Source organism: Stenella coeruleoalba (assembly GCF_951394435.1).
Source record: "Stenella coeruleoalba genome assembly, chromosome: 5".
Taxonomy (NCBI): domain Eukaryota; kingdom Metazoa; phylum Chordata; class Mammalia; order Artiodactyla; family Delphinidae; genus Stenella; species Stenella coeruleoalba.
Window position 1 is genome coordinate 73,369,929 of NC_137150.1, and position 23,472 is coordinate 73,393,400.

Consider the following 23,472-nt stretch of genomic DNA (forward strand, 5'->3'; position numbering starts at 1 on the left):
TCCCGTCTGGGATTGGGCCTCTCACAAGCCCCCAACCTCCATCTGCCTTTCCAGCCCTGACCGCTCCACCAGCACACTCTCTTTCAAACTACAGATGCTTTCACTGTTGGAGGAGGTTAAGTAGCAAAAGTGAAAAGCTGTGGAGAGAGACAGACCTGTGTTCTAACTCTGGCTCTGGCCCCTGTTAGCTGCAAAATCCTGGACAAGTTACTTAACCTCTGAGTTGCTCAGAGACAGTTAGTTATCTGCATGCAAGTAATTTATTTACATATAAGAGGCAGGACAGCAAATAGGCTGTTGGTAATGAACAAAAGCAAAACAGGATTTTTAAAAGGCAGGAGAGGAAAACATTTTCTGGGAACTGTGATTTTCTTTTTAGATTTTCTTTGTCAGTTGATAAGTGGGTGGCTAGGTGAGAGGCCCATTTAGGCAATCAGCCCTGAGCAGGCTGGCTGGGCCTTGGAAGGCAGCAGTTTTCATTGTTTACGGATTCTCTGGGGAGCTTGAGAATTTAGCATGTGGTATACAGGAGGGCAGACTCTGTGAGGTCCGCCATGCCCCTCATGTAGGCTGAGTCCTCACCACTCCCTCATGGGAATCTCTCCCAGTAACCACCTCCCGGGTTAGAACTGTGAAGACTTTATGGGTAAGTACCTGTAAACGTTAAAACAGGACAGTCGTGTCTGCTATAATGATTGTCTCAGAAATACTAATTTGTTCCAGTGCAATTGATACATGAGGAAACAATTTGAACCTACTGCAAATTTCACATTTGCTGATGAATGATTTCATCTTCGGGAAACACTAGGTGAAAGCAGAAATCTTCACCCAGATGAACCAAGCCGCCTGGGAATACAAAAAACACACACGGCCACACCCCAGACACCTCCAGCTACCTCAGTTCACCATATCCTTCCACATCTGGTAATCGCATAACTGATACCCTCGACCGTCCACCATAACACGCAGCCACCCATGTCCAGGAGCCAAGATCCCTTCCAACACCCACATCCAGAAGCCAGCTTCAGGTCTTTCTTGAGGTAAAGTACCATACTTAACATCGTCCTGATGAACTTCTTAACCATTCAATGTGTAAAGCCATGCTAGCGTTTTAACTAGGTGTATATTTTTAAGTTTTTTTTTTTTTTTTTTTTTTTTTGCGGTACGCGGGCCTCTCACTGTTGTGGCCTCTCCCGTTGCGGAGCACAGGCTCCGGATGCGCAGGCTCAGCGGCCATGGCTCACGGGCCCAGCCGCTCCGTGGCATGTGGGATCTTCCCGGACCAGGGCACGAACCCGTGTCCCCTGCATCGGCAGGCAGACTCTCAACCACTGTGCCACCAGGGAAGCCCAACTAGGTGTATGTTTTACGTGTCATTGACAAAGTTTTTGAGTGTTGTGCCCCAACCTCATTTTCCCCATAAGCCCTGTGATTTTTATTCCATGATTTTGCAGAGCGCTGTGAATTTTAGTAACACATGTGCAGACTATAGCCAGGACCAGCTACATAATGTGTGGGATCCAATGCAAAATGAAAATGTGGGCCCCCTTGTAAATAAAAACTAAGAATTTCAAGATGATGGCAGCAGAGCATTAAACCAAGCTCGGTGCCCTCCTAATCCTGAGGTCCTGTCTGCCTGCACAGAGACACACCCATGAAGCCAGCTCTGGTTGTAATAGAACTGACTATGCTAGCACGTAGCAAGTACTTGATAAATGTTAGTTGTCATTCCTATTGTGGTTTCTTTAATGTTTAAGCTATTTTCACACTGTAAAGCAGAAATTCTATAAAGACCCAGTCATTTATTTATCCATTTTACAAACATTTATTGAGAATCATCAGGGGTCAGGCACTGTGCTGGGCACGGAGACCTGGGGGAAGGGAGTACCTGGCACTTGAATGAGTCGCCCTAGTAAACCCAAGGTAGGGGAAAGAGCCAACAAGCTGGGCCAGCTGGACTTGGGTTTTCCTGGTGTCGGATGTCCGGAGACAATTCCCCTTTGATCTCTCCTGTTTCTGCAAGTCTCGGGAGCAGAGGTACTGACAGCCTTTTGTTCTCCACTATCTTTTCAAGGATGTTTATAAAGTGTGAACAGCCTTGGAAGAGAGAGATAGTGTCTCCCTCTGGGACAGAATGCTAATTTGTTTGCCATCCGATATAATAAAGATAACGTCTACCTTGGGGGAAAGGTTGGGCAGGTTTTCTTGCAGCCCCTTAAAAAGATTGGTGTTTTCTAAGGTCAGGGTTCCTCAGCTATGATACAAATCCATTGTGTCCCTGCATCCACTTGGGCCTACCTCTGCACTGCCCAGTAGGACTTTGTGGGCAAGGGAAGCCAATGTGAACATGAAGTTCAGGCTATTTGCTGCTCCTTGTAATAAAGCCCTTTGTCTCTGTCTTCTACCTGAATCCATGAAACTGTGCAGGCCAGTCCAGGAGAGACCAGGAGGAGGGGCCAGGCCGGGGCACTGGGCACCTGGGAAACACCTGACTGAGCAGGACGGCAGGCAAGGAGGCTAAGGTTTGCCTGGGAAAGAGCCTCAGCAAAAACCTGATGAATAAGCTTCATTCAAACCCTGAGGCACTGTGAGGACCCGCCAGGTAGAGTTGGAAATGGAAAAGACAGCTGCAGGGAGAAGGGAGCCAGGGCAGGAATCCCTGGGGGCAACTTGAGGGAGGACCTCCTCCTTAGCAAGCAGGTGTAGGCCACCTGGAAGCTTGGTCAGAGCTTCCTGATTGGGGGTGGGAGATGGCGGCAAAGCCAGTGAGGAAGGGTCTGAGGTCTCAAAGAATCTTCGGACACCGGAGGGAAGCCCGGAGCCTCTGGCCAATGCTGTTCCTGTAGAAAGCCCCTCCTCCCAGAGATGATGACTTTCACACCCTGGTTCCCACCTACCTTCCCTCTCTCCCTCCCCTCCAGGAACTAAAAGTCCTCCATCCCAGGTAGAAAACAGAAACACCCACCCAAGGGAACCCCCAAACACAGGTGCCTTCTGCACAAAGTCCCCCTCCTAACCCTCGCCTCCCAACACAGCAAGCTGGGAGATGCTGCTCCTTGCAAAGCAGGCTCCTGGCATGTTCCTCAGGCCCTTCTCTGCAATTTCCCTCCTTTCCGAGGCTTCCCTCACTCAGGACAGTCATTCTGGATTCCAGTCAGGTACCCAAAGGGTTTCACCTACATTCCAGGAAATTTGGGTGAATCAGCTGCGAGGACTTCCCACGTTTCTCATAGTGCCATGCAAGCTGGCAGCACCAAACGGCTAACACCTTGTAGGAGCCCTGGTTTCACTGCCTCATTTGCTCTTATTACCACTCCTTCCACGCCCACACCTGGGCTGCATCCGCAGGGGCTGGACTCCTGATCTGCCTCAGTCAGAACGACCATCTTCCTGTGTTCTGGGGACTCTGCCCACAGCAGCCCTTTCCCGTGGTTCGGTAGTTCAGGGTCTGGCCTGGATGCCTGAATCAAACCTGTAAATTTGCTCAGCTCTCCCCTCTGGCCTCCGCATTTTCTCCTTGCCTTCCTCACGGGCTGTACTCATCTGATGAAAGGCTGTACTTTAGGTCCTGAGAAGGGAACAAGAAGTCGTTGTTTTTTGTTTGTTTGTTTTTAATGTGTTGGTCATTTATACAGAAACGCAGACTCACGGATATGGATAAAAGCACCAGTGAATTTTGATTTTGCCTCTCATTCTTGCCGAGGGCTGGTGGGGAAGGAAGGAGAGGCTCTAACCAAAGAATAAGGGTTTGGGTTTCACGGTCTTCATTTTTTTTTTTTTCCCTTTGCTTCCAGTTTATTTTGACATCTATAGTGACAAGAGTCATAAAATGGGTTTTAATTAAATACCATAAAGCAATTGGAAAGAAACAACTCCCTTAATTGTTTTACTGGTAGAAAACCCTCTGGTCAAAAATATCACCTAAACTCAGACGCATATATCTGTTGTCACCTTGATAGCTTCACTTGAGTATCTCATCAATACCTCCAACCTCAATACATCCCCAAACCCAAATGAATGACTGTAGGTCTGATTTGCCAGGTACAGGCTCAGTTTAAGTTGTTCTCCCAGTTGCTCCAATGGTGCCTCCTTTCATTTTCAAATGTGTGCTGCTCGGGACAGAAACAACGTGGTGACCCTACCGAGAAGAGACTCATGTCTTTCCCTCCTGCAACCTCCCTCCATGCCTCCAACTTACTACTCCACTGATGTTCCCTTTCTCAGTTACTGGCACCATCCTCCTTCCTGTGGCTCAAAGTGGAGCAGGAGAATGACCCTCTCCCATCAAGCCTTGTGGGTTCTATCTCTGAAACCTTTCTCCAACCAAGCATTTCTCCACCTCCCTGCCACTGTACTTCTCCGTACACCATCATCTCTTGCCTGGGCTATTCTATGAGGCCTCCTCTCTCATCTAGTCTCGCTCTTTCACAACTTGATTTCCACTTTTTTTGAACCAAAAGTTGGATCATGTCACCCCTGCTTAAATCCCTGCAATGGTCTCTCCTTGCCCTTGGATGAGGAGTGCCAAAAGGAGCAGCCTTTTGTGATAGGCCCTAGCGTGATAGCCCAGTGTGATAGGCCCAACCAGCCATGAGTTTCATGTTCTTAATCCTTTAGGCAAAGTACAGTGATCTTTACTCCGATGGCATGGGGTGGGGGGTAGGGGGGCCTCTGAAAGCCAGGTCCTTGCAGGTGTGTGCCTGCTCTTGGCAGAGGGGCAAACTAACCAAGGGCGGTGGCCTAACTATCTCATAGGGACCAGGGCTTTGGGGTTTGGCTGCCCAGGACTGTTAAAAGCGATCAGACATTCAGGGGCTCTCCAGGCAATAACAGTCATGAAAGCTTTCAAAGCATTTTTAGAAAGCCAAGCTCACACTTAAATTAGGCTAATACGACAAGTATAAATTATATATACCAGTATATCTTTCCAGGGCCAGCCCGGGGGGAAGTGGGCTCACCTGCCGGGCTTCCCTGAGGAGGCCACCTGTCCTCTACCGTAACGACCCACAAGTACCCTTCGCAAGCTTTCTTCGAAGAGATTTTATTGCGCTGGATGAGTGTCCCCCCAAACTCATGTCGCCTCAGAATGTGACCATATTTGGAAATACAGTCTTCACTGATGTCATCAGCTAAGTTAAACTGAGGTCATACTGGATTAGTGTGGGCAGTACTCCAATGACTTTTGTCCTTATAAGAAGAGAAAAGAGACAAAGACACACAGCGGGAAGATGGCCATGTGGTGATGGAGGCAGAGACTGGAGTGGCGGAGCTGCAAGCCAAGAAATGCCAAGGATGCCGTCAACCACCAACTGGTAGAGAAGACGAGGATGGACTCTTCCCCGGAGCCTTTGGAGGGAGTGTGCTTTTGCCAACAACTCGATTTAGGATTTCCGGCCTCCAGAGCTGGGAGAGAATACATTTCTGTTGTTTTAAGCCACCACATTTGTGGTACTTCGTTACGGCAGCCCTGGGAAACTAATAGGAGAGAGATCCTCTTGGACTGCCCTCAGTGAGTCTGTTCCATTGCTCAACATACACCCAGCCCTCAGGACTGCACACCCAGAGGGCCCATCTGTAAATGCCCCTACCCCCATGTCTAGATCCCTCTAGATTGTGACCCTGTGACGGCAGGGGCTATATCTTATTCATCTCAGCATCCCCTGTGCTGGGCACAGTGCCTGGCACAGAGGTTCACAGAATAACAGGGCTGTTGGAGTGCCAGGCTGACTCTGAGTTTTGTTGCCTCTGCTGTATCCTGGGGAGCAGGGCTTGCTGGGACTCCTTGGCTCTGCTCCCCTTCCCTCCCCTTGGCCGACCCCTCCAGCTTCAGCTAGTTCCTCTCCCCAGGGAGCTGGGCAAGAAGGAGAGGACCTCACTTCCCAGCTAGGTTTTGCTCCAGGACTATTTCCATTTTCTTCTTCTCTGATCCTCTGGTTAAATTCCCCCACCCCATCCTCTTTCAAATTCCTTCTGGATTACTGTCTCTAGAATATCACCTGCGCTATGTATCAAGTCTCAGTTCTTCAAATAAGAGGGCTGGCAGCTGGTCCTGGATCAGGGCTGGGAGCCCACCCAGGAAGCCATCCTTGAGGGACTCCACCTGTTTCCCAATCCACCTGCAGAGTCCTTAATCCAACCATGATTTTAGCTCATCTGACTAATGATCTCATTTTACTGTTGGTTCTGCCTCTACCGTTAGACTGTCAGCATTAGACCCCAAGTGTCTGAGAATTCGCTCACACGCTGTAGACTTAGCTAATTCATGTTCATTGACTTCCTGCTGTAGGAGAAGGAAGATCAGAGCAGTGTATCAAAACATACCAGTCTTGATTCTAGCCTAAGGAAATGAGCTTAAATAGGAAATCATCTCTGCACTACTTGTAATAGGGACAAGTAAATAGCCTGTGTCCAACTTAATTAAATAAATTATATCGCAGTCCACTCAATGGAACATTATGCTGACTTTAAAAATGTGTGCATGAAGTGTTTCATAACAACAAGAGGAAATGTTTAGGTTTAAAGTTATGTGGTAAAGTAGAATCCAAATTTATCTATGATGTGATAGATTAAAACTATGTATATGAGCTATTCCTGGAGAAGTAGCTAGAAATCTATCAGTGTATTAAGAGGGGTTTTTCAAACGTACTGATGATGTTTTTCTCCTCTCCAGTTTTAAATATTTTCCATATCTGCTATCGTGAGAATGTATTACTTTCATAAGGGGAAAAAAACAGCGATGGTAAACTTTATTTGAAAAAACTCTTTAAGGTCTGGGCTGGGCTCTCTGTCAGAACCCTGTGTTGGAAGTCTCTGCTGGCCGCCCTGTCTGAGAGGGCAGGAGGCCTCATCATGACAGCCCTTACTGAGCATTGCTTGTGGACAGAGGTTTAGGCTAGAGGCGGGTCTGACTGGGGTTCTAGGAGTGCACAAGACAACCTAATAACCATGGGAGGAAGAGCGCAGAGCAGAATGAACACTGGAACCATGGGTGCAAGCCCGCATCTGCCGCTGACCAACCGTGTGACTTGGGACACTCCCTTTTCTGTGGGCCGGCACCTCTTCCATGGCAGAATGAGCAGTGTGGACTCCATGATTGCCAAGGTTCTTCTGGTTCTAAAATTATGTTCAGACTCTTTTTTTCTTTCAGAATTTGAGAAGGGAAGCCTACCCGTAGGTCACAGATAGTGAATCTGAGCTCCTAGGTGCTGGCTTTTTTTTTTTTTTTTTTTTTTTTTTTGCGGTAAACGGGCCTCTCACTGCTGTGGCCTCTCCCATTGCGGAGCACAGGCTCCGGACGCGCAGGCTCAGTGGCCATGGCTCACGGACCCAGCCGCTCCGCGGCATGTGGGATCTTCCCGGACCGGGGCACGAACCCGTGTCCCCTGCATCGGCAGGCGGACTCTCAACCCCTGCGCCACCAGGGAAGCCCCGGTGCTGGCTTTTTGACTGAGCACTGTTGCTAACTTCCAGGACTGAGTTTTCTTCTCCTTCAAGTTGAGTGAATGGATAAATTTAGACTCCTGGGCCTCAAGTCTACGCCTTCACCCCTGCCCAGGCACTCAGCACGGAGCCTCCTTCTTGGGTACCCCAGGCCTGGAAGATGTTGCTTGGGGAGGCATTAGTCCCCCTCCGCCGCAGAGGGAAAATGAGAAATGAACTAACTGGTGTGAGAACGCAGGGCACTTTTAGAGAAAGGGCCTTGAAGCCCAATCCTGGGAGAATGACAGAGGCCTTTGTGTGGCCCAAACACCAGGTCTGGGAGCCAAGATCTCACGAGCAGAGCTTGCCCTTTGTCACCTCGGCTCCCTCATCCGCAGTGGCCTGACACCAACACATAGCACACTCCCGTGGCGGGTCCAGCCATGGGGGAGCCCCCGCCCCAACCGGCATCAATCCCATTGGTCTGTATCTTTTGCAGCCTGGGAATCTTGCCCTCGCAAGCAGATCTCCCCCTCCTCTGTGTAGCAGGAGCCACGCCCACCAAGACCATAACCACCACCCCCTCCCCTTGCTGGACTGTTGAGTACAGAGCAGTGGTCCGAGAACTTGGAGTTGTGCAGATTTGGGTTTGAAACCCAGCTCAGATGGTCAGTCTTTGTATCGTAAAATGGTCATCCTCTTTTAAGTGAGTGTCTCAGGTTGGGTCCTGCTGGAAGCAAACGCTGAGATGGAGTGAAATGGAAAAGTTTATTGGGAATAACACCTGTGAAAGGAAAAGGCAGGAGGCAGGATTGGGCGGGAGCCAGCACAGCTGACAAAGCCACGAAGTCCCTACAGGTGCTGTGGGATTCTCTGGGGCGCAGACTGCCTCTTAAAGGAATCCTGTGGGACTGGAACTAGCCAAGTCCTTGCACCACTGCCTTGCTCAGTCATTGACCTGAGGGTCACCATGAGAAGGGAGTGCTCCTCGCTTGAAAGTTGAGGTGCACCTGAAGGAGCTGACAGCTGGCGCTACCAACTAACCACTCTCCTTGCAGCCAACAGTGTATCCATTCTTAAAGGCGTATCTCTGCGTCTACCTTGGGGAAATAACCGTTCAGCATATAAGCCCCCACCAGCAGAGGATAAGCGCTCAGGGCATGTTAATTCCATTCTTTGGCTTTGGAGCCAGGCAGACCTAGGCTTGAATTCCAGCTTTGCGACTTCCCCGTGTGACCTGGGCAGGAGTGATTCAGGACAGTTAGCATTCCCCAGTTGCACCTGATCACACAACCCGGACCGTGACTCAGTCATGATGAGAGTGCGTGTTCATTTCCCTGAACGTCAGTTTTCTCAGATGTGAGGTGGGGATGGTGATGTGTACCTTGCAGGGTTACGGGGACATACACAGGGCCTGGCACTCTAGTTCAAGTCTTAAGATTGAATGAATCAGGATGAATACATATCTGACTTCCTGCCCCATCTCAATCTAAGTGTTTTAAGGCTGGCCAGGAGTAACTTTATTAGCAGCATGAGGGTCTATCAGGGCATAAATTATATGGAGGTAAGCAATTTTAACCCCATCCCAAGATGAGAGTCTCCCACTTTGGGTAGCCTAGGAGAGAAGTCTCCTTTAAAGATCTTGACACGCTGCCCAGAACCCAGTCTGAGTCTATTCAAGCCACATCTGTATCTTCCTTCCACGTGGAAATGTCATAATCTTATCCTTGCTCCAATTTACTGATACCCCAAGTCAAGACTGAACTCTCTGGCCCCCCATGGAATATCAACCTCAATTTGGTTTCAGATTCTTGCCCCCGAGAACGCCCAGCAGTCTGCAGGTCTAGGAGGTCTCCATCAGACAGACCTCTGGGAATCTACTCATCTCTTCCCTTCTCACTCACCCCTCTCTGTCCCCATCAGACGCCTCGGGAGGGGAGAAGGAAGGACAAACAGATAAAGAGGGGCATTTGTCATAGAGACCCAGAAACACACCAACCCTGGAAAATGGGCAAGCCAAGAGGTAGCTGGACTCAAAGGGAAATGGGAAGGGAACTGGAGGCAGGCAGGGAGAAGATGAATTAGATTCACACGTGCCAACATCCTAAAACCCAAAAGGGACGCAAGAAAGACCTCAGTATGCAAATGAGCCTGGAATTCTTCTCCAGACTCCTCTTCATGCCCTGCTTCCCTCACTTGTTTCTACCTTCAGGGTTGGTGTCAGGATGAAACGAGAGGCCAAGTGCCCTCTACAGGTGTCTTCACAACTATAAAGCACTTTTACATGTTTGAGCTCATTTTATTTTCACAACCTTTTGGGTAGGTGTTATTTGACAAAGACTTTTGTTTGACTGAACTTTAGTCAGGCTCCTAAACTTCCTTCTAGGCCCGTCTGTGCACTTCCCTGTAAAATCCGGTTTTAGCAAGAGCCCTGCCAAGTCAGTTTAGCAAGAGTGTCCCATCCTCAATATCTGGAACTCTCAATGTCTGATCAGGCGCTTCATCCTCCTCCATCCCTCCAAGGTGATGTCTGATCACCCTGGCCTGTCTTCGGCCAAAAGTCCTGTTAGGTTGGTTTAGCCAGAATCCGCTCACCCCTGATGTTTTTTCTTAGTAATTTTCTATCCACTGACCCTTACCCTGCTTCTTGGCTATAAATTCCCACTTGCTTATGCTATATTTGGAGTTGAGCCTGGGTCTATACTGAGGTCCCTTTTCTCACATTGCAAGAGTCCTGAATAAAATCTGTTTTTGTGCTTTAACTACCCGTCCAGCTCTGTTTTTTCTTTGACATATTATCCTTATTTTATAGATGAGGAAAATAAGTCTCAAAGAGGCTGTGACTCGCCTTGGGTGGCAGAGCTGGGATTCAAGTTCAGGTATCCTGAGCCCAGTTGGAGTCTTGGCCACCACAGTAGCTTCTGGAGAACACTCTGCGCCTCCAGTGTCCCTTGCATTGGAAAGTGGGAGGTTTGCTGTGTTAGGTCGACAAGATGTCCAACGCTTACTTTGGTCTAACCTGGAATGCTTTTTTCTCTTCTAAATAGGAAACTGTAGTCCAGTAAATGTCACCAAACAAAACACATAGCAAGTTAATAGAAAGAACTCATGAGCAAGAACTGACACAGAAAAACTGATTAAGAGACCAAGTTGGCCTTGGCGTCTATGTACATTTTTTCCAGTGATATCTTCCTCGTATCCTGTCCCACTGCTCTATGCTTAAAATTCTTTACCCTTATGGGTTTCCTTCTCCTGGGAAAGAATGGGATCAATGGATCCATACAGAGGTGGGACTGTTGGGGGGACCATGCTACTTCTCTGAAGTAGTTGCACTATAACTGGAAAGTCCAGCCTTTGGGCTTTGGCTGTAATTGGGATTTCAGCTTCAGAAAGCAAGTAGCCGACAAGGTGGTGGAGCCTTCCTGGTCCTCTGAGACGGCGCCACAGTGTAGCCATCCACTCGTCTTTGGATGGCTCCAGGTTTCTGCCTGGGAACGTGGAAATGCTGATTCCTCATCCTAAGCTGTGCAGTGAGAGCCTGAGCTCCCTGCCTGGGGACCAGTCACTCCACAGACCCCACACTCAGGGAATGAAGTCTGGAGAAACCAGGGAAGCAGGGGTTCACACCGTGGCAAAGGGTGGGGGAACATCGCTGTTGCTGTCCTTTGCAGAACTATACCGGCTACCTTCTTTCCCCTTCAAACTCTGCCTGACACGCTCAGTTTGGCGTTCCTGTCCCTTCTTGGTTATGCTTGTGAGTCCCAAGAAGTCAAAATGGGGTGCCCTGGTCTCCAAGGTCTCCAGGAGCAGCCCCACTTCCTCATGGGCTCACAATCCCTTCTCCCCAGGTTCTACTCTCTACCACACTACCCAGCCCAGATCTCTCAAGCAGCTTTCCCAGGTTGCCTTGGGCTTTCTGGACCCTGGTTCTGCTGCGTCCTGTCCTGGAAAGAGGAAATTCACCATTTGGTGAGGGTCTACCTTGTGCCTAGCACTGAGCAGATATTCCGAGCCCAGTCCTCCATCCCACAAGTAGCATACGGGGTGGGGGGGTATTTCTGATTCCCACCTCTCACCCCACATTGTTCCCCCCACTTGCCATATTTCTTAGGGTCTCCTCAAGTTCCACTCTCCTATTCATACAGCCCCAAACTCACTCCCTCTTAGCCCCTCTCTTTCCTGTTCTGCCCTGCCCTTCCTCCTGAAATGACCCGGCTGCTCCCGCTGTGGCAGTCCGAAACGCCGGCAAGAAAGGGGCAGCCCAGGACACCAGGCAGGACGGGGGGCCCTCATTTCCGTGTGTCCTGGTTTCTATTCCCCTACATGCCCCTCCCATCCCTCCCGCTACTTGGCCCAGGCTGACTAGGAACAGAGCAGCCTGTTTATATTTTTTATTTTTTCCTGGTAGGGGAAGGGGGTGGAGATTGAGGAAAGGAAAGATGGGTCAAGGATGATTGGCAGGGGCCCCACCTTCTTTTGTCCGCTTCCCCTGGTACTCTGGCCCCTCAGGGAAATACACCTGTTTAAGGCCAGCAGCCAGTGGGGACAGGTTCACCTCTGCTGCTTGCACTACCACTTCTGTGCTGAGGAGCTTTCCCAGGGGAGCGTGAAGGACTCTTTCTGGAGCCATGAGGGGTGTCCACTGCAGGAGGGTCCCCTGGGTGTTCCTGAGCTGCTTGTGTTCCTGCATCCTTGGGCCAGTGCTCCTGGGTAAGTGATGCATCTGGGGCAGCATTCTGGGGACAGGGTAGCAGCTGACGTCGCCGATCCCATCCGAGGAGCTGGGGTCTGTCATGGGGAGAGAGACAGAGAGGTAGAGAGAGGTGAATGGATAGAGATGGGACAATATAGGGGAGAGAGAGGGAGAACGCTAAAGAGACCGAGGGAGGAGGATGTAGAGACAGAGAGAAGCAGGGAGATGGGGGAGTGTCCTGGTTTGGGGAAACTCACTGGGGGAACCAGGGCTTATTTTGTGGAAAGAGACAGGTAGGCAGAACTGTAGAAAAAGGGAGAGAGAGTTGAGAAGGAATGACACAGAAAAACAGGAAAGCTGGATAACACCCAGAAGAAAAACTTGCAGAAAGATATAGAGTCAGAGGAAAAGACAGGTGAGAAACAGATGAATCAAAGCAAAGTACATCCAGAGAGAGGAGGGAATCGGAGGAGACAGGCAGGATAGAAAGGAAGGACCAGGGGAGAAAAGAAGCGACTGGCTTGGAGAAAAAAGGCAGGACAAAAGGGCAGCTGAGACGGGCAGCTGAGACAGGCAGTCGGCTTCTTGCCTCTGAACTTGGGTTTAAAAGCTTCCTCTTGGGCTAATGCCCCCAGGGCAGGGCTCATAGCCCTGGCGTTGGCCTTGGCCTCCTCTACACCCTGCCTGCCCGCCTCTATCTGGAGCTGCAACTAGAGCTGGAACTAAGGCCTTTTGGGGAAGCTCCCCCTGGGTCCCCTGTCCCTTCCTCACTACCTTCCAAGCTGCCCCCCTGGCCCCAGGGCCAGGTTTCATTCTGTATTTCTGGGTGTCTGAGTCTTCTGAAAGTTTCTGGGGCCAGGAGACGGTGAGGGGTCAGGAGCCCAAACCAAAGATATAATCACAGCTCCCTCCCCTCCTCAGCAGGCCCGGGGAAGCCTTCACCCAAGGAATCATTTCTCACACAGTGGGTCAGAGGAACACATTCTCTTACAGATAGTAAGAGGCACAATGCCAAGGATGTGGAAGATTCCACCTTCCTTGAAATGTTTAAGGGCTTGGCTAAGACCAAACGGAACGCCCACCATCTACACCACCCTCACACCCAAAGCCCCTCATCCTCCCTACTCATCACACAGTGAGGAAACAGAGGCCGGAAGGAGCCTTCGGAACCTTCTGTTGCCAGCCCCATAGGGTCTGTTCCTGGGGGTAAACTAAGTGGTGTCTGTAGGATTCATGACCATGGGCAATGGGGAGAAGGGGGCTTGGATTTAGGGACCTTGGGTCCAGTCTTGGCTCTGCTGCTAAGTGATCTGGTCCCATTACCAGGTCCTATTGTATCTCTCTCCGGGCCTCCGTTCCCCTATGGAAAAAGGATGGCATGGCCCCTGGATTGCTAAGTTCTTAAGGGGCAAGGACTGGGGTGGGAGTGGGCAGGGGAAGGCAGGTGGGGAGCAATGGGGTGTGGGCGAGAGGAGGACCTTGAAGTTGGAAGGGAGTCCCCACGATGGCTCTGAAGCCGCGCAGGGTGCCCTGGAACCGAGTCCTGTGCGTTGCGAAAGGGCACAGGATGGAGCAGGGTCAGGAAAGGAGGGGGAGTGGGATGGGAGGTGGTGCCGCAGGCCTGTGATTGAGCATCCAGAGGACCTTGGAGGGAAAAGTAGTCTCTGCTGGACAGGCAGTGGGTGCCCCACGTCTGCCGGGGTGGGGAGTTCTGGGAAAGTGGGAACTGGTCAGTCCCATTCCCTTGGCTCCCTGAAGGGGACTCACGAGTGACCTGCCTATATTTGAACCCAGGGTCTGCTTCCACGTTGCTGCCAGCACCCTCACCCAGGCCTGGGTCATCCTTGGAGCAGGTGTCTGAGCCTTCACCCCAGGTTGAAGGGAGAAACCCTGGGGTTTCCATGAAGGTGCTGTAGTGTAAGGGCTTCCTTAGGAAAAAGCCCTGGATCCTGAAGGGGAAAGGGGAAGAGAAGGGTGGACAGAGGTGGACTGGACAGGGAGCCAGCGGAGACTTGGTGCCTACAGGTGGCTCCCGGCAGGAATGGCTTAGAAGGAAGCCTGGCAACCCTGATTCCACGCCCTCTGTCAAGAAAACGAGGTAAAATAAGCCTCAGTCTCCCATACTATCAGTGGCCCAGTAACCGAGGGGCCACCGCCCTGCACAGCCACTGGGAGGTGATGGGACTGTAGCAAGTGCAGGACGGTGGAGATCCACGGCCACAGAGGGCCCCAGGGAGGGCTCTCCTGCTTCCCTTCTCTCCGAGAACCTCTAATCTGTCTGTTGGTTTAGGGGAGGCCCACCCAACTTGCCACCAATGGCACCCAAGCCCTCCACAGGCTATCTGCCCCCCACCCCAGGAAACCCTCCCTGGGCTTGTGGGCTTCCAAAAGGAGAAAGTCCCTGAACAGGAAAATCAATCAAATTTAAGTCAATGGCTTGCAAAATGTATGGCAAAAAGCAGGAAGTTCAAGCCAGGAGACCCCACGTCAAAATTGCCTCTTACCAGCCCAGAATTTGTGAGAGAAAAAACTTTAACTTGGTGTCTTCATTGGCAAAATTAGTGAAGTGGAAAGAAGCTATTTCCCAGGATTGTGGTGAAGATTAAATAAAGTAATATCTAGTACAAAGTAGAAGATCCATAACATCTTGTTTGACAGACCCCTGCGTGTTATTTTTTAAATTTTATTTTCTTTTACAATGCATTAAACTATAGTTGATTTACAATATTGTGTTAGTTTCAGGTGTACACCTTCAGATTCTTTTCCATTATAGGTTATTACAAGATATTGAATACAGCTTCATGTGCCATACAGTAGATCCTTATATATCTATTTTATGTACAGTAGTGTGTATCTATTAACCCCATACTCCTAATTTATCCCTGCCCCTCCTTTCCCCTTTGGTAACCATAAGTTTGTTTTCTACATCTGTGAGTCTATTTCTGTCTTGTATACAGATCCATTTGTATTATTTTTTAGATCCCGCATGTAAGTGACATCCTATGATACTTGTCTTTCTCTGCCTGACTTACTTCACTTAGTATGATGCTGTCATTCATGTTGCTGCAAATGGCAATATTTTGGGACCACTGCATTTCAGAGCTGGGAAGCTGGGGCAGGAGGATGATGGAGGCAGAGTGGAGAGGGCACCTCTGTTGGCTCGGGGGCATTCCCATTCATCCAAGGATCTTTGAGCTCTAAAAAGCCACCCCCGATCTTCCTGTGGGTTTGCAAGTGTCTGCTCGGTTTATTCAGAATGTGGCATCTTGCATGAACTGATGCCAGCTCCACCGTGGGGCAGAGGCCCCGCTCCCTGACATCGCGGATGCACGCTTCCTTGTGTGGCAATCTCCTCCACACCCTCGGTTTCTGGGCTCCGGAGGCAGAGGCTGTCCTGGCAGGGTTTGACACACCAGTGATTTACGTCTCCATTGCCAGGAGAGGCCAAGAAGCGGTCGGCCTTTTACGTGCTCAAACAAGCAGTTTGCTACCATGTCTGTTCTCTGGTTTCGTGGTGCTGCTGAATGCTTCAGAGATGCAGCCACCCAGCCACCTCTCCCAAGGCCAGGACTGAGGACTTTCCAGCCATCTCTCCTCCTACTTCCAACCTTTCACCTTCCACCAGGCTGAATTCATGGCAACAAATACTTAGTCACTGTTGTGTCCCTGTCCCCAGCACAGCACTGAAGAGTTCAGTTGAAATGGACTCAATTTGTTGGCATTTCATAGAGGTTTAAATACTCAACATTTTCCATGAGACTCCAAAGCAGCCCCAGGAACTGGGCGTCTGTGTTTGCACATGAGGCCTCCACAGTCGTGGCCAGGCTCCTACGGAGGGTGCTGGCTTTGCGGCAGGCAGCTCGGTTCTCCTAGTGTGCATTTTTAAGGTCTGCAAATACATCTCCGCTCTATACAGATGTCCCCAACTAAAATTGCAGTTGGAGTTTGACAGTGGGTTTGGAGGAATTCAGAACAGGAAAGAGTGTGGGGTTATTCATTCACTTGCTAAATTTCCACTCATGCCAAATGCTCTGGACACAAGGATGACGAAGTCATGGTTCCAGCCTCCCAAGCTTGTGTGAGGCCGCACAGCCTGTAAATAGGGCAGCTGGGCCTAGAAGGCAGGGCCCCTGACTCCTCGGTCACTGCATTTGCATTGTGGTACACAAGCTCTATAATCCAGCCCTGCTCATTGGTGGAGGATGAACAGAAGCACCCACACCTCGTGCTGAGATATTCGTTCGTTCGTTCATTCATTCATTCATTCATTCATACATTTGTTAGTTAAACAACTATTTAAGGAGTGTCTCCTATGCGCCTGACATTGTTCTAGGCAGTGCTGTGTGAACACAGTGAAGAATGGAACAGATGGGGCCCAGCCTCCTGGAGCTAAGACCTAGTATGCAGAGAGACATGAAATAATTACAGAAAAATTCCCAACTGCAAATGTGGTGTTATGTTGAACAAGTATTATGATGAGAGTAAAATAGGGAAACTTCATTTGGATTAGTAAGTCCACCAAGGCCTCTCTGAGGAAGTGCCGGACACGTGAGCTGAGACCTGAAGGTTAAGTAGTAAGTGAGGTGGAAATTGGTGGGGTTGGGGAGAGTAGTGGGGGGGGGAGCAGTGGAGGAGGGAAAGGGAGCATGAACCAGGCAGGGGAAGATGTGCAGAGTAAGGAAAGAGCTTGACCCTTTGGAGGACTTGAAAGAGGTAGACAGGTCCAGATGATGTAGGGCCTTGTAAGCCGTGGAATGGATTGTGGATTTTAAGGAACTAAAATGAGCAGACAGTAAGGGGTTTTAGGTAAAGGAGGGATGTGATCAGATCTGAACTTTGGAATGGTTGCTCTTGATACCATGGAGGGAAATGGATTGGAAGGGGGCAAGGGTGAAACCAAAACTAGTTAGGAGCTGGCTGCGGGAGTCCAGGCAGAAGGTGCTATGATGGCCTAGGGGTAGCAGTGGAGATCTGGGAAGGGCGTGGATAACAGTAAAAACAGCAGCAAACAGAGCTTCTGCCATAATAAGGACGTAGTCACAAGGATTGCTGCCCTTGTCAGGCAGCAATCTGGCATCTCAGGACCTTGTAAAGACCAAGATAACAGGCAGTGCAGAGTGCCCTTTATTGAGCTTAGGAACTGAGCTAAGCATTTTACATACATTACCCCGTTGGTATTACTATTATCTACCATCATCCCACTTTTATAGATAAGGATCTCAAGCCTCAGAGAGGTCAAGTAACTTGCCCAAGTCAAACAGTGAATGTTGGTCAGTTCGACTCTGGAAACAACAGTCATTTTTTTTTGAAATTGACGTATGGTTGATGTATAATGTTGTGTTAGTTTCTGGTATACAGCAAAGTGATTCAGTTATATGAATTGATATATACATATATATTATTTTTCATATTCTTCTCCACTATGGTTTATTTTAAGATATTGAATATGGTTCCCTGTGCTAGACAGTAGGACCCTGTTGTTTATCTATTTTACATGTAGTGGTGTATATCTGTTAATCCCAAATTCCTAATTTATCCCTCCCGCTTCCCCTTCAGTAACCATGAGTTTGTTTTCTATCTATGTCTGTGAGTCTGTGGAACCCACACTCTTAAGCACTCTGTGGCCTTGTCTCCATTGACTTGTCCCTGTCGGTCTCAGAAAGGACCTTGTTAGGGGGCGTCAGCAGTACCACGTCTGTCTGGAATCACAGCTAAAATAACCAAACAAACACCAAATCATAATAGTTACTGCCGTATCATCTTCCCGCTTCATTCCCTACTCCCCTAAGTCAGAGACCAGCTGACCTATGTTCTGAGGGAACCGGGGTATCGGAAAATTCACTGACGTCTTTACAGCTTTCTCAAGCCTCCCTTCTTTTCCTCATCAGTAAATGGAGCAATCTCCTAGAGCTGACTGCAAAAAAAATTAGGTCAATAACATCAAAGAAAATTGGATTCCCATTTGGCTTCAAAGCAAGAACTTTATCTCTCCTTCCCAACCGTACCCACTGAAGTCACACCCCAAACAATGCCTATTCTTCACCTTGGATATCACCACAGGTTATTTGACCTAATGTCTGGTGTAGCAAACATTAGGTGTAGCAGCACTAAGGTTGCCCTGGTGATAACCCCAGAAACTCTGGAACCAAGTCAAGAAGCGTCACAACCTAGCTCTTACCGTCTGCTCGGCACAGCTCCAACTTTCCTTTTCCTCGATGCCCTCCTTGCCTCAGAAGTCCCATCTCCAGCTTCCAATATCTTGGTTTCGGAGCTTGTCTCTCCCTGGCCCCAGTCGAGGCAGGCCCACCCTCCTAGCCAAGGGTGGCCCTCAGGAGTTTGGCTACCTTTTGCCACAGCAGTGTTCACACTGCCCAGGCTGCAGCCGTCGTGTTGGTCTCCTGACCCCGGGACCACTGTGACAGTCACAGGAGAAATTGATACCATTTCACCCTCTCTCAGCAAAAGGGACCAAAGACTAGGGGATGGGAACACATGAATTCATTCATTCAGCGGATGTCTATGAAGTAATTCCCATATGCCAGCCATCGTTCTAGGTGCTGGAGATATCTTGAGATCAGTTATCCTAAGGGCATTTTGAGTTAGCATCTTTCCTCATCATGAATTCTAGGAACAATGGAGGAAAGATACCCAGCAGACACAACAGTGGTCACAGTTTCTGCTTCCTCTGACAGCAGGAACACAAACACAGCCACCAGCTCCATTGTCACCTGTCACAGTTCCTATAGCAGGGGCTCCAACAGCCATCACATCCATTACCTAACACCCACCCATCATCCCTGAGGGACAGCTCTGGGAAGTCTCCAGCTCCCAAATCCTGACCACAGAGGGGCAGAAGCCTGAAATCACCCACAGCCCAGGAACCTTTCAGAAATTTCAGCCTTTGGTCACCAAGAATGTCTGAGAGGATGACAGTCTTCATCCTTGATCCTGGGAAGTGCAGACCCAGCTCTCTGTGAGCAGCAGTTTCTACACCCTCCTTCCTCCTCTGTGGGAGGGGCTGAGGCTGCATCCCGTTGAAGATGGGGGGCTACGCCGATTCTGAGGCTGACACACATACAAATGGCCCTGGTCTCCCGGCATAGCATGGCAAGGAGGGTGGTTCTGCCCCTTTCCTCCAACTTCTTCACAATTTTCAGGGCACCTGCCACCCACCTGTGAGTCAACTTTCTCTTCAAGGTGAATCTTGCCGTTGGGTGGTTTCCTTGGCTCTATGTTGCCCTAGGCACAGCCCAGTGAAGAGCCCCACAGATCAGGAAATAACAGCAGCAAAGTGAAACTTTGTGGGTGAAATGGCATATGGGTTCCTCACCTCCAGTTCCAAGAATAACTCAAGACAAACAGACCAGGCACGAAGAAGAAGCCTCTGGCCACAATGCACGTCAGCAAGACACAGGCTTTGTTTTGTTTTCTCCTCAGGGAGTGACGTCACCACTATGTGGGAACGCTATCTCCCACTATCTCACCGCTTCTGCCACCACTCCTTCACCTGAGTCAACAACACACCCGTCACCGCCTCATACCTCTGGAGTCACCAGAGGGCCACACAGGAGAAATGAGGCCTGTCAGCACCATCACGCTGGCCGTCCCCGCAGCCCTGAGAGCACAGGGGCAAGAGCTGGCCATCTCCCACCGGACACAGTTCAAGGGGAGAAGAATAACGGCCTTGCGGGGAGACCTCTGACTGCAGTGGTAGCAGAGAAATCCATGGAGGGTTCCAGGACTCCGAGTGAGGAATGCTCCACCTCAGTGCCAGCTCTGACGCCCTCACTGTCCTTAGATGCAGGTTCCTCCTCTGGAAGAACTTCTTTAAAACTATCCATTTTAGGTGACACGTGTCTTCTGACAGCAGTCTTATCACTGCAAGAGGTCAACAGCCATCACAACTCACTCCAACATCATCACAGACAAGGGGACACCAAGAAAATTGGCAGAAACCTCCTGGTGTCACTTGCCCCTGAAAATGTGTCAGACTTGTTCTCAGGCTCAGACCACTGCATGTGGCAGGCCAAGAGCTCAGGCAGGTCAGTCACCGTCCCTTACTTTATCTCTCCTGAGGTAGCGTTTGAAGAGCCCAAATTGTGGAGAGGCCATGCACTTGGTGACAGCCCCACAGCTGAGCCCTGTCCCTCACAAGGTATGCAATGTTGGGCCAGTCACTTAACCTCTCCAAGTCTCAGTTTCCTCATCTGTGAAATGGGGGTACTGTTAACTAAGAGAAGCTATAAAGCACTCCACAAATATGTGGTATCAAAATTGTTATTATTTATAGAGTGAAAATATGCCTGATGAGAGAAGTATGAAATAAATTCCTATTCCCAATGGTGTGGGTCAGTTAATCACAAGTCAGTTGACACTCAAGAACTTGATGTGAAGACAGTATCTCCACAGAAACTGCCAACAGGGTAGAAATGCCTGGGTAAGAGGGATTCCTCATTACAGAAACCATTCTGCAGTGCAGACAGAGCCACTGACAAGACTCTCAAACACTCTTCTCAGCCACAACCAGAGGAAGATCAGCCAGCACCAAGTGGCCTCCCTCTGAGGACCCTGGTTTCCTTGTCAGTAGTGAGAGGATGACAGGACCAATTCCAGCCACCAGTCTCCATGGCTCTGATAAAAAAATGAGACCCTGCCCTCAGGATCCAAGCAGCTGCCTTCTAGGGCAGGCAATCCAGGTGTTTTCTAAAGCGATCCCTGCTACGGAGGCGATAGTAGAAATTCCCCTTCCTGGTCCCCATAGCTGAAGATCAGCCCAGCAGTGGTGTGATGGAAGCTAAGAGTCAGGGTGGGAAATGGAGGAATCAGGAAGAGCAGTTAAGAGGTGGCTGCAAGAGTTAATGAGGATAACACAGCAAAGTGAACAGGAGACAGTGTGGGAGAAATACAGTAATTTGGAGGAATAATAGTTGGTCCCAAACTCTGTTGCTGGCAACAAGGAAGAGGAAGGAATCAAAGATGACTCAGGGATTTCTGGCCTGAATATCTGAATATCTTCAGTTAACTGAAGTTACAATTAACCTAAGGAACGTGTTGGGAGGAAAGAATCTTTCAGCTTCTGTGAGGGCAATACTGTGCAAATACCAAAGGGACACTGGTCAGGGAGAGACTATTGAGGTAGATGCTCAATAAATGTTTGTTGAATGAGTGAATGGATGGTGCCAAATTTTACAGAAATTAATGGGAACAGAGAAGAAAATTTGTTTTGGTGCTTAGGAAGGAGTTTTCTGGTAACTCTGGAGGAAAGTGTTTTCAGCAAGGTGACTGAGGTGGAGGAGAGAGTGTAAGGAGTAGATGATAAAGAACATGTGGAGAGTGTAGACCCCTCTGTCAGGATGCTCATCTGAAATGACAGATAGGGATGTGGAGGACACAATATGGATGAGAGACTTTTATTTTAGGTCAAGAAAGACCTGGGCATGATAGTCAGGAGAAGAGAAGGAGCAATGCACAAAGAGACCCTCAGACAGAGAGAAGTGATGGACTAAGCCATCTGAGGGGGGAAGGAGGAAACAGACAGGGCACTGGGCATGTGTATGTGCATGCGTGTACACAGCCTTTCAGTGAAGACTTAGCCTTTCTTTTTAGGTAGAATAAGGTACCTGGTGAAGACAGAGACATCTCCTGGTGGAGAGGTTCTTGGGACATTGAAGGAGATCAAGTTAGATGGCTTTGGTCTTTTCAGTGAAGTAGAAGGTAGAGTGTCATAGAGAAAGGAGAGAGAGGACGGGAGAGGAGAGGAGGGAAGGGGAGGGGAGAGGAAAGGAGAGGAGAGGAGAAACATATTTCTCTCAAATATCAACTCTCCACAGTCAAATCCTCAGCTCTCTGCTCTGCAAATATATTACGTATTTGGCCAGGGTGAGAATGACGCGCTTCCGCTGTCTAACAATCTGATGAAAACTGAAAAGCCTGACTTGAGTTCTGCTAAAAGACAAGGTCAGTTCATTCAAGCAAAGCTTGAGCAGCAAGAATAAGGCTGGGAATATTCTTTAGAACAAAGCGTGGTCAAGACCCCCAATATCTGTGGCTTCAGTAAGGTGGTTTTAGCTTACAAAAAAATGTTAAGAGCAGATACTATCATTTTAAGGACGGTGTTTCTTCATTTTTTTTCTTTCTTTTTTTTTTTGCGGTATGTGGGCCTCTCACTGTTGCGGCCTCACCCATTGTGGAGCACAGGCTCCGGACGTTCAGGCTCAGCTGCCATGGCTCATGGGCCTAGCTGCTTCACGGCATGTGGGATCTTCCCGGACCGGGGCACGAACCCGTGTCCCCTGCATCGGCAGGCGGACTCTCAACCACTGTGCCACCAGAGAAGCCCCATTAAGGACGGTGTTTCTTAAAATGTGGCCCATAGACCACCTGTATCAGAATCACCCTGGGCACATGTTAAAATGCAGGTTTCTGGGGCTTCCCTGGTGGCACAGTGGTTGAGAGTCCGCCTGCCAATGCAGGAGACACGGGTTCGAGCCCTGGTCTGGGAAGATCCCACATGCCGCGGAGCAACTAAGCCCGTGCGCCACAACTACTGAGCCTGTGCCCTAGAGCCTTCGAGCCACAGCTACTGAAGCCCATGCGCCTAGAGCCCGTGCTCCACAACAACAGAAGCCACCGCAATGAGAACCCGCACACAGCAACGAAAACCCAACGCAGCCATAAATAAATAAACAAATAAATAATAAAATTTTTTTTAAAAATGCAGGTGTCTGGATCCCACCCCACACATGGGGAATTGGAAGTGGTGGTAGGACCCAGAACGTATCCTTACAAGCTCCCGCAGGGATTTGGATGCACCCTATCTTTTGAGAACCACTTTCTTACCGATAACAACTTCTCTATAGCCTTCCTCCCTCACCAGGATTTCGTGCCTAAGAATAACCTACTCAAGTTTAGCAGGTTGGGTTATCTGCAAATTGTTTTCATAAATAGCTGAATAATCTGTTGAAGGAGCGTCTTAAGACATTGTTTAAATGGTGGTGAAAGACAAATACAGTACTGTAGTTTTGATGTAACTAATGCTAATCTCTTCCTTCTAATAACGAGCCCTACAGATTTAGAAACTTGTTAAGACTGCACCTAACAGTAAAACTCTGTCATCAACGTGAAGGGGCTCACTTGCCTTCTTATACGCTGGAAAAGGAGACTCTAATCAACTCAGCCCGTGGTTAGCAAGTTCTTTAAAGATTCAAAAGGACACAGCCCTGTTTGACAATATCTAAAATTGGTACTGCCAAAACAAGATTTTTCTCAAAGGGAGAGGGTATTGGGAAACATGTACTTGCTCATATACTGCCAGTGGGACTGTACATTGGCACAGCTTTTCTGCAAAGAAATTTGGCAGT

General features: G+C 49.3%; 1 protein-coding gene across 1 annotated transcript in view; it reads left to right on the forward strand.

Moving 5' to 3' along the window:
- Nucleotides 1-12,047: 12,047 nt before the first annotated feature.
- MUC4 (mucin 4, cell surface associated) overlaps nucleotides 12,048-23,472 on the forward strand; it is a gene marked incomplete at its 5' end in the record, with an annotated part of 58,603 nt that continues 47,178 nt past the window's right edge. The window contains one exon of the mRNA XM_079921417.1: nucleotides 12,048-12,129. Coding sequence (XP_079777543.1) covers nucleotides 12,048-12,129 — 82 coding nt within the window. The remainder of the gene's footprint in view (nucleotides 12,130-23,472) is intronic.